Raw genomic sequence first — 11,207 nt, forward strand, 5'->3', positions numbered from 1 at the left:
TTCGCTTCGAATTTAGTAATTTTTGCCCAAAAAACTAACAAATATTGTGGAGCGCGCACGCCGCTGGATCGGCAAAACTGAGCCCCGCCACTATAGTCGGGCGCCTCGGACAGCGCATCTGACAGCGGAGCTGTCAGAGTGCTCCGTGTCCGTGTGCTCCGTGTGACACTCGCGCACCGCGTTGACAGAGAGAGGCTAGCGAAGGGCAAGCAAAACACAACAACCAAAACAACTCCGCGCAACTCAAGAAAACCGCCGATCCGCACTTCGCATCCAGTCCCGCATGTCCCCCCCCCCGCCACGTCGACCGCCAGTGACCCACTCGCCGCAACAACAACAACAAGCACGATAAATAGTGAAACAAAATGGCGGACACGGCGCCGATCCAGTCCGGAGAGGCCGCCGCCATTGGTGAATGGTCGGCACGCAACACACACACACACACACACACATGGGGCACACCTTTGATTGTCACGTCTGCGTGGCTGCAGGATTAGTGTCGCATATTCCGTAGCAGTCGTCGTAGTAGTGGGCCCACTTTGGAGCCCACTCTTTTGGATGCCGCTGCGAGCCGATGACCGGACGAAAAAAGGCACACACACACACACACCGAACCGCCCGGAGGATGTCAGCAGCTGCTCCTGCCGAGTCCTGTCCCCTGCCATCGCTTGAGTCACACTTGAGAAGGAACCCCGAACCCGGACTCCAGAGGGCCGGGACTCCAGGAGCGGATCTGGTCGCAGCCCAGGAAACACGCCCCGAATGGGCCTGATCCCACCCACCGCCCCTTTACACACGCAGGGACGCGGGAAAGGGACGGGAAACGGGCGAGGAACAGCGAAGTCCACGGAATCGAGACGAGATCGCGCCGACGACGACGACGACGACGATCGGGCGCTCCGACACGAGCGCGCGCGCGCACCGTGTCACGATTTTCACTCCTGAACGCAATGCGGTCAACTAACACCCGCTGCCCGCTGCCCGGTCGGCAGGGTTCCATTTTTCCGAATTTTTGCCACGCCGCATACCCCAATCCGCCCAACCAAACCACCCGCCCATCACTCCAGAGTCCTGTGCGCGCGCGCCAGCGTCTGTGTGTGTGTGTGTTGTGTTACGACTACCCCATTTTCATCTCTCCCCAGTAGGTAGCTTAGTGTTGGGGAACCCCTCGTTTTTCCACACACCAACACCAAACACACACACAGAGCGGACCACGCGATGGTGCGCTCGCTGGCCGCTAAGAGCTCTCACGCACCACGCACCGCGGGAAGGCAAAGGGTGCCCCTCCCCCCTCCCCCTGTGTCGACGGCCACACATTTTCCGCCGTGGCGCGCGCGCACCCGAAGCACTGCGCGCGCAGCCAACAGAAACAGCGAGGGGAGCGATGGGTTGCAGGGCTCGGGGGGGTGGGATGAGGGGTGTAGAATCGGACCTGCAAAACTGCACGCAGGCGTCCTGCCGGACGCCGGACATAGTGCGGGGCCACCCGAGCGGTCACGAGATGGCATTGGTATTTCCCACTTCACAACGCCTCTGAATAATGGGCATCGGGGATCGTCCCGAGGAACCTGACAGGGTTCGATGCGCCCAATGAAATATACTGGTAATACTGGCCGGCTACTACTGGCCGGCTACATGTTTATAAACACCACAAACTCCAACCGACAGCAAGTGCAAAAAAGGGTACCGAATGGCTACCCCCGAAAGCAAACCACGCTACCAGGCTGCTCGATGGGTTGTTGCGTGTTTTTTGGAGTTTGAAATACACTTTATTATTCAAGCTGCTCCCGGTGACGAATCCGGGCGATCGGCGGCTTCCCTTCCTTTCGCTTCCCGCATGGCAAAACTCGCACTGAAGCTGTATCAGCGCTCAAATTGCTTGCAAAATGGCTATCCAAGCGAAATTTATCTAGATTTTGTGCGGAAGCCACCAACCCAAATTATTTTGGTGCAAAATTGATTGCAAAAAATTGTACACAACATTGCATGCAACAATGTGTACAAGTTTTGGAATGTAAATGTTGCGTGCAATGTTGCACGTAATATTGCGTGCGCGTTTAAAAAAAGCAAATGTTGCATGCAATGTTGCGTGCAATATTATACGCAAGTCACTAGAGCTACCTACCAGTCGCTGCTGCTCCGTTAGTGTTTTTAAGGAAGAATGAATGAATGAATGGACAGATTGAAATCAAACTTTACATACGTTCATATGAAGAGAAGTACCAAAATAACAAGATAAATTTAGGCAGCGCTGTTATTGAAGCGCAAAACTTATTGAACCACCCAGTATACACGCACGCACACTTAGCGGAGCACACAGGCTTTACGCCACGCTCTGCGCTTCATCGCTGCGCAGCCCAAAGTTCCCAACCTCGGGCGTGTACTACCTCTCAATCCGAGTGGTTACGTCAGAAGTACCGAAACGCGGACCAGCGGGTTGACAGGCGCCGGAAGACGGCGAGCGTCACAAGGTTCAATGAAACGCAACTTCACGCACGGCGTTCACGCTCGTCCCGCAGCACAGACCATATGGCGGTGGTGGTTCTCCCATGTCGAAGTGGTCGCGCCAAAACTAGAGCAGCGGCGCGTGCAGCGGATGGTGAGCTGTGCTGTGCGGTGTGGCTGAAAAACGATTGAAGACAAATGTACCGTACATCTAGTATATTTTGAAACCATCTGTTGGTATGGCACTTGCCGGTAAATCACAGGTTAACCGCTGTCATCGATGCTCCTTTGTGTTTAGCCAATCTGCTCACCTCTCGGTACCTGAGCAACGGCGCAAGGCATCAGAGTGGAACGTGTATACTAGGTCTATACGTTGAGAATCGGAGTTTTTTAGCACACAACAATTTGTTTATAAAATTTTTATGCAACTCTCTATTTAATTCGAAGTATGTGCAATCGTTAGTTATACATTTCTCCTATCTCTCTGCTTAATCATGGATTCCCAGACGAAAGAATTCTTCGACTTTTTAAGTAAACTAATTAGTCATTCGATTTCGACTTCCTCGTAGAAAAACGAAAAGCTGCTCAGCCAATACGTGTTCCATCGATGAAAAAGAATGATATTCGGAAAGAGCCAAGTCTAGTGAATAACGCGGGGAGGGATAGCAGCTTTCATCCAAGTGATTTGATAGTATCCTGAAACAGTTTTGTTTTTTGGGGACATGGAAGCCTCAGGCCACGGGCGACCAGGCGCCTCCATTTCAGAAAACAGGAACGGCTTTTTGATCGTTTTCGATCAATGCATGGTTCAAATTGATCATTTGTTGTCAGTAGCGATCGGAATTAACGTTTTCATCAGGTTTTAGGAGCTTGTGAAACACCACACCTTTCTGCCGCATCAGAATGTCCGTTTTTTGGAGTCCTTGGACGCTTTTTTTTGTAAAGTCAAAATCGCCATTTTGGAATTTTTTAAACCACTTAAAGCACTGCGATCTTCCAAACACAAGTCCCGACAAGCATTTGGTGCGATTCCGAAGCAGCTTTCTTCAAGAGGAGCAGAAAAATAATAATCCCCGCAAAACGTCATTTTCAGGCACAAAAGTTGAAATACTTTAACCCTTTAAATGGTGGGTTGCAAACCGAAATAATTTATTTTTCGACCTGAACTCATTTACCTGATATCAAAACAAAGTAATGATAAATGAACCGCAAAACTGGGAAGTCCCAATCGGCAGGTACAGCAATCTTTTTAAAACTCCGATTCTCAACGTATAGACCTAGTACTAGTAAATCTGCTATGGTTCTTGGCCCACTAGCTAGTTTGTCTTACCTGTGTCCAAAGTCTGCAAGCAAAGCAGCAGCGAAGGATCGAGGATTGAGTTAACCAGTCAACACACATTTTTCCCTTTTATGTCATTCTTCGTTATTTATTTGTTCTCGTTTTACGCGCACGCTCGATGTGTTGTTTCGCATATTAAAGCGCTACCCAACGCCCTGTTGCACATTGTTGTTGTTAAGTTGAGTTTCTTTCGCAAGTCGCACCGCCTACGGTGCCCTGGCGCATGTTGCGCGCAACTTACTATCTAATTGGAGTAGAGTTATGTGTAAAAGAAACAATGAAAACCCGCAAACTCCAACTCCCCGGCTTGACGCGCTGGAGGTGGAAATGGAGAGATTCCTAAACACACACACACACACACACACGAATACACACATTCATACAATTTTGGCAATTTTTTTGTTCTTTCTTTTGTAAATACAGCTTTACGCCCCGGAGTTCATAGGTTGTACTGATTAAGATACTGTTAATTACCTCCCATGCAAGAGGATTGCGAAACGACTCCACGAAACAAGCGAGGGCAAGCGTAAGAGAGCGAGAGAAAGAGAGGGAGGGAGGGGTGAGGGCAGAAGAGAGCTTTCGCCATCCCGATCGAGTCCGGAAACTAGCGAAATGGGAATAGTGGAAGAAAGAATGGCAACTGTACGAAAGATCTTGGAAAAACTGCTATGGAAAACAGCACGCAAAACAACAAACAACAATAATCCTTAAATATCTCCTTCTATCACCGTCCCTTTTTCTCTCTCTCTCTCTCTCTCTCTTTTTCTCAACCTTTCGTTTCACCAGCGTTCTTTCTGGCCAACCCGTTAAACAACTAACGTTCAAGTGTTTATGCTTTCCCCCTATTGTTCCTGTGCAGTCAGAACTGGTAAGCACGGTAAATATAAATGCATTTTCCACCCCAGGCAGCCACCTCCGTTGGCAACACTGGCGCATCGATTAAGGCATCGTACATATAGTAGTAGTAATATCGCACAACGGTCACGGTCATTATGTATTATCGAAGTAAATATTACCACCACTGCGTTCGGTTTTTGTTGTCGTAAGGCACACCAGAGGCATCTCGAAATGGCGTCGTAAGGCTTGTAATAGATGCGACAGATGGCTGGCTGTAAGGGAGCAGAGCATCATCTAACAATGACGTTAGATTGGAGAAAAGTGGGCGAATCTGGAGATCTATTTACATCGAGAATTAATGTGAAACGCCCTTTTGGTTTGCTTCTTGAATGAGATTCTTCGGACTTTGGATTCTTTCTTCATCTTTGCCTCGCTATCTCTCACTGGAATGTTTTAATTTCGCCGAATTCGCAAGAAATACTTCCATGTGGTAATAACTAAGGGACGAACGCCTTTTGCCGTTTGCTCCTAACTGAGCGACCTAACGTCGAACACGTCTACTTAATCAATCTTAACTTAATCATATTAACAGCTACAGAGATAAAGAGCAAGAGAGAGAGAGTACACAGGCAGGAAACAAACTGACGACGGACGAATTAACCTGGGAGCTGTAGGTTCCAAAAAATACTGCACAGTTCAAATAGTTCACGGACAAGCACACGGACACGATGGAATGAAATCATATGACAAGCTATGGCGGCGCCCGAGTCGTGCACGCGGATCTACCACTGCTGCTGCTGGCGCGAGCGTGCGAAGAGTTGCGTCAGCACGCTGGTGATGAGTGAAGCTCCTAGGACAGCACCTAGGAGGGGCCAATCGCGACTGGCGACTAGCCGGGTCCCGCGGCTGGTATCGCCCGATAGATCCTCGTCCAACAGAAACGGCGCATCGATGACGTGTATCAGCCCGTTGGTACACTCGACGTCGTGGCGGAACACGTTGATCCACTTGCCCGTGTCCCTCCATTGCATGAAAAAGCCTACCAGGGGGAAGGAACCGATCAGAATCGATCAGCGAAAGAGCGCTCAGTCTCCAGGGCATCCTGGGATAACTTACGACGATCCTCCTCTCGGACGCGAATACGCAGCGGAACCGGGCCGATGGTAGGCAGAATCAGTGTCTCGATAGACATGTTTTTCAGCTCGCCCATACTGAACACCCGGTCCGCGACGATCAGGTGGCGCTCGAGAACGGCCCGCGTCTGAAAGAGCAACAGAAAAAAACAATCAAAGATAAAAACTAAAATAATCACCCAAAGGGACACAACACCGTACCTGATTGAAGTTCCGCACGAACGAGTCGAGCCGGGCGGCGGGATGGTCGTAGAACCATTGAATCCAGGCCTTGTCACGCGGCACGAAGTACGTGTACCGCTTGGTCGTCTTGCCTAGCTGATGGTTGAAACCGTTTAGTCGCCCAAAGTGGTTGGTGAGACTGGAAAATGGGGGGGAGGACAGAACAAACAACGGTGTTTAGGCAACGGCTTTGGCTTGGACTCAGGGACCTAGGACCTAGAGAGCCTACTTGAGCATCGGGTCCGATTCAATCTTCTGCTGCACGGTCATATACGGTAGACCAAGAACGCGATCGATGATGTGGATGTAGCCGTCGATGGCGGTGATATCGTTCAGCAGTACCGTCGCGTTTACGCCACCGCCCTCGACCGTCACCCGCTGGTCGCGCGTTTCCCGGTTTTCCAGCACATTAAAGTACAGGAACATGCGCCGCGAAGCGGTCGGGATTTGGTACAACTACATGCGGGGAGAACGAAGTCGTGAACAGAACCGTTAGCGAATGACCCAATCTAAAACGCAGCCGCGTCCTACCTGGGCCTGGTTGGCTCGCTTGATCTTGTCGATCGGCATCGAGTCGCGGATCAGGTGCATCGCCAGTATCTCCTGCATCTTTTTGCGGTCACTAGGGCAAAAGGAATTGAGAGAAAAAGGGGTCAGCCAGGTCACACTGCCTAGATTGGGGCCATGCATCTGCAAGTCCTCACGTCAAGAAGTTCGATCCGATGATGCGGTTCACGGCATCGTTGTCCGGTACCAGCAGCGTCTTGCTGGCGGACGACTGCAGGAGCTGGAAAAACTCCGGTACGTAATCTTCGATCAGCTCGGTAAACTTGGACACGATACCGTCCTCCTGCTCCTGCAGGAACTGCGAGATCTTCATGTCAACGATCACGAGCGGCCGGTGGATCAGGTGCACCACCCCATTGGTGACCGGAATGTTGGCCTTGACGATTTCGGCCACCACCGCGCCGGACGAGAGCCGCGAGTTGGTCAGCATCGTACGCGACATCACAAAAACTGTGGGCATGGGGACAGTGGAAGAAACCAGAAGAAGACTGGGTGAGACAGAGCTTCTGTTGCCAGCAAGCAGCCAGCCAGCCAGTTGATAAGTGATAGCGATAGGCGTTAGGTTTTGGGGTCAACCGTCAAAACCGTACCTCGAGATTCCCGGCCGGTGCCGTAATGGATGAGGTTGACCGTAATCTTGGTGTTGTCACCAAACGCCAGCGTCGGGAACGGTTCGTCGTACGGTGCCGGCACGGTAAACAGGGCCCGGCCCGGTACTATGTGGCCCTCGAGCGCCATCCGGTCGAGCCGCGTCATGCTGGACCTCACCTGTGGGAGCGAGGAATGTGTGTGAATGACGTAGACACATGGGGGATGGGCGCGCGTTACCTTCGAGTGTGACTCCACCGGAATGAAGAACGTGAAGAGACCGGGCGCTCGGAAGATCTGCTCCTGCTGCAGCACCGATACCTTCTTCCGGAAGGCGCTACGGTAATAAAGACAAGGCATATGAAGGAAAACAGGAGCGCCGCGAAGTTCCCCGGCGGGGTCGTACTCACCCGACGCGCTGTGGTGCCAGACCCGGGATCGATTCAGCGTGCAGCAGCAGATCCCAGGCATCGAGTTTGTAGGAGAAACGCGTTTCGTTCGGCCCGATGCCGACCGGAGTCAGCACGTCGTCGATGATGTGCAGTACCTGCAATTGGAGTCGACCGATTAAAATTGCGATGAACGAGTGAAGATTTTAGACCCAGTAGCGTTCAGTGGATGTCGATAGACCCACCTGCTTTTTGTTGATGTCGCTAGTGTAGTTGTAATCCGACCGTTCGAGCAGCACCATGGCGTTGTTGATAAAAATCTCCTCGCGAGCGTAGCCCGAGTCCCGGGCCGCCTTACGACGCGTCACGTACAGCGGCGGGTTCCCGTTCAGCATCGTGAGCACCGTGTCACCCAGCTCCTTCAGCTTGATCGCTTTGGTCGCTAGCAGTCGATGGGCAGAGGAAGTCAATGAAAATGCGCTGAAGCTGCGGCGTATGTCTGACGACTTACTTATGTGATACCGGACGTGGGTCTTGTTGCCGGAATAACGCTGGAAGGCCCGGTTGGACGGAGCGAACACGGTCAGTGACCGGTGTTTCAACTGGAGCAGCAGGTCGTCATCCTGCTCGATCAGCGAGTAAAACTGCAACACATAAGAAGATGAATACCAAGATTAAAAATCCTTATTTTTGGTTTGTTTTGTAGCGCAGGAACTGCAGGAACGACTGGTCTCAGAGGTCGATGAGATAGTTGGATGGTACTACCAGGGATGTTTGCGAAGATGAACGTTTACCACTGATCAGATTTGGACCAAGCAGACCAAGATCCTGGAAAAGATGATTGAGTTTCGTGAGGGCACCTACCATCTCTTTATGCATTTCATGGCCGCATATGATAGCATGATAGCCAGAGTAAACTGTCGGAATGCCGGCCAAGTTTATTAAACTTGGTGGCTACCACAAAAGGATCCGAAAGCCAATTGAAAGGTGGTCTAAAAATCTGTCGAAAATGTCCGAAAATGAAACTATTGGCGGAAACTGATGTAGTAAAATAAGCCGTGACCGTGTTTCCGCGATTTTGAACCACCCCGCTTCGGTTCGGTCTGCGAACTTCCGGACCGTGCAGTGTGTGTGTGTGTGTGTGCCGTGCTGCTCAACGCTCAAAATGTGTCACCGATTTGCAACGCAAGACACACTGAGAAACCCCCCCATTCCCAGTAAGTTCTAGTAAATGGACCGCGCATAAACACAAACTAGATGGGATGAGGCACACAAACCAGCCAAGCAAAAACAAGGCGGGAACGAATCGGGTCGTCGATGTCGCCCCGAAATTGGGTCGAATCCGGGAACATGGGGATGGGTTCATGGGTTCTTACATTTTTCGGCTCTACGCAAACTGCCAAACTCTAGTCAGACTGGCGCCAGCAAGCGGCCAGCCTGTTGCGGGCCTGGCAGGCAGGCTGACGGATTAATTAGATTAGACCATCTGTGGTGGTGCTGTGCGGCACGGCACGGCACAGTCACCGTCTGCTGATTCCTCCTACTTAATTAGATGCACAACGTATGCGCAAGTGTTAGGCCTCTAGTTTTGTTCTTATCCAGGTCCATTATTATGTAGTTCGTTTGCTAACAATGTAGATACAATTTGGACATTTTAGAATACACTTAAGGCTGGCCAAAAAGTAATCCATTATTTTTGCGTGTACTTCAAGCCCTTTTTATGATATTCCGGCACCCATTTTAAAGTGGGAAGTATCAGCTTTAAAACGAGCACCCACCTAAACCAGCTAAAGCCATTTACCAAAAAAATAATGGATTACTTTTTAGCCAACCATACATTTTGATATACTCAGATGACTGGAGTTTTGTGCTTGAAAGACGATTGAAGATCAAAGTGTGAGATGCAGTCAACTTAGAGATGGTTAGAGGTGTTATATATTTAGGGATTTAGGAATTTGTATTTAGCATTGACCTCTTCCTTCCTATGCAGCGAGCTGTATGTTAATAAATAAGAATAGATTCAGAAAGCGACGAGAGTTCAGATTGGCTGCATTTATTACTGGTATGATCGCGCAAAGCATTGCGATTTGGATGAATGTTAACTTTAATGAGCCCATTCGTTCTCTAAGAAACAACCATTGGTTTTAGCCAACCATCCGTAATCCGTTCACATACGCATCTGAGACATGGACACTATCGAAAACTGACGAAACCCTCTTAGCCGCGTCCGAGAGGAAGATGCTCAGATTGATATTTGGCCCCGTATGTGAGGAGGGACAATGGAGGAGCCGCTACAACAGCGAGCTGTACGCAATGTACGACGACCTCACTGTCGTGCAGCGTGTGCGTCTCGCCAGGCTCCGGTGGGCTGGTCATGTTATGAGAATGGCGGACGACGAACCAGCCCGTAAAGTCCACTTAGGCCGTCCGGAGGGACAGAGGGGGCGTGGTAGGCCCCGTGTGAGATGGAGAGACTGCGTCGACCGGGACGCGATATCGGCCGGTATCCAGATGTGGTGGACGAAGGCTCTCGACCGCGAGCGGTGGAAAGATTCCTTAAAGCAGGCAAAGACCGCTCGACGGTTGTAGCCGGATAAGTAAGTAAGTATCCGTAATCGTAGAAACGATTATGCAGAAAAATTTCAAGTTATAACCAAGTAGTTCAAGAATAAATAGATGGTATATTTGTGACAGGTGTCAAATAAAATGATTAAAAGGTAATGCACCTACCACGGTCAAATAAACGCCACAGCGCCACATTGTGTGGTTGTGTCAAAAGGTGCATCTCTTTGAATGTTTACTTGCCTTCTACTATGGAAGGTTTTTCCTTCCCGTTTGAAATACCTTCGAAAAGGTACATTTTCACAGGCGACAAACCGCCGAGATGCGATTTGATGCCCACTTGGGTGGGATCAACAGCGATTGGTTCATTACAAACTGCCGTTGAAGCAGCACGGCCATACACACCCCTGTACACAGAAACACCCACAGTCCACCTGAAGTGAGACCAAACACTGCACTGTGTAGTGTAGAAACTGAACACGAACGCGGTTTTGTTGTCGGTTCAGTTGTCAAGCTGTCGCGCCGCAACTCCAAACGGACGGCGTCGTATTTAGCGCGTCATCCATTGACGCGACAAAAAGGACCACCGCTCACGTTGACACGTTGCGGGTTGCCCGGAGTTGTCCCAGCACGCAGCAGCTTCAGCTAGCAAGCGACGGAATAGATCGAGAAAAGATGGCCGGCCCCAATCCCCCCTGGGCTGTGGCGTTGACGACGACGACTCATCGATCTCATTCATCCCGGGCCGCGAACGACCGGAGAGCCGGGACAGACCCGGGCAGAGGCAGAGGGCAGGGTTGTGTTGGCGCCACAGCAGCAACAACAGCGCCGACACCGGGAAGGGGGGGGCGAGAAAGAGCGAAAACCCCGGGAAACGGGGCCGTCCTGGCAGATCCTGCGAAATTGAAACCTTTAGCGGTGTGTTTGTGTGTTTGTGCGCGCGCGTGCGGATGTATGTGTGCCTCATCGAGACAGGCTGGCGCCACATACTATCCCCCCCCCCCCACAGTCTCCGCGCCCTAGTACGCCGTTTCCCCTTGTCTTTCTGGGTCGGTCGGGCCAGGGGCCCACAAAAGAGGGAGCCGCCATCGGGAGGGTTTAGTTGTTTGATGTGCTGTGTGATTA

At 50.9% G+C, this 11,207-nt stretch overlaps 1 protein-coding gene across 1 annotated transcript in view; it reads right to left on the reverse strand.

Annotated features, from left to right (window-relative positions):
* Nucleotides 1-3,910: 3,910 nt before the first annotated feature.
* Nucleotides 3,911-11,207, reverse strand: part of LOC128278582 (fasciclin-1) — a 9,507-nt gene continuing 2,210 nt past the window's right edge. The window contains exons 2-12 of the mRNA XM_053017314.1: nucleotides 8,032-8,164; nucleotides 7,766-7,962; nucleotides 7,542-7,678; nucleotides 7,372-7,468; nucleotides 7,134-7,311; nucleotides 6,681-6,993; nucleotides 6,508-6,598; nucleotides 6,206-6,432; nucleotides 5,956-6,115; nucleotides 5,738-5,882; nucleotides 3,911-5,660 (exon numbers count right to left, since the gene is read on the reverse strand). Coding sequence (XP_052873274.1) covers nucleotides 5,404-5,660; nucleotides 5,738-5,882; nucleotides 5,956-6,115; nucleotides 6,206-6,432; nucleotides 6,508-6,598; nucleotides 6,681-6,993; nucleotides 7,134-7,311; nucleotides 7,372-7,468; nucleotides 7,542-7,678; nucleotides 7,766-7,962; nucleotides 8,032-8,164 — 1,935 coding nt within the window. The 3' untranslated portion in view covers nucleotides 3,911-5,403. The remainder of the gene's footprint in view (nucleotides 5,661-5,737; nucleotides 5,883-5,955; nucleotides 6,116-6,205; nucleotides 6,433-6,507; nucleotides 6,599-6,680; nucleotides 6,994-7,133; nucleotides 7,312-7,371; nucleotides 7,469-7,541; nucleotides 7,679-7,765; nucleotides 7,963-8,031; nucleotides 8,165-11,207) is intronic.

This window comes from Anopheles cruzii, chromosome X, assembly GCF_943734635.1.
Source record: "Anopheles cruzii chromosome X, idAnoCruzAS_RS32_06, whole genome shotgun sequence".
In the NCBI taxonomy this organism is placed as follows: Eukaryota; Metazoa; Arthropoda; class Insecta; order Diptera; family Culicidae; genus Anopheles; species Anopheles cruzii.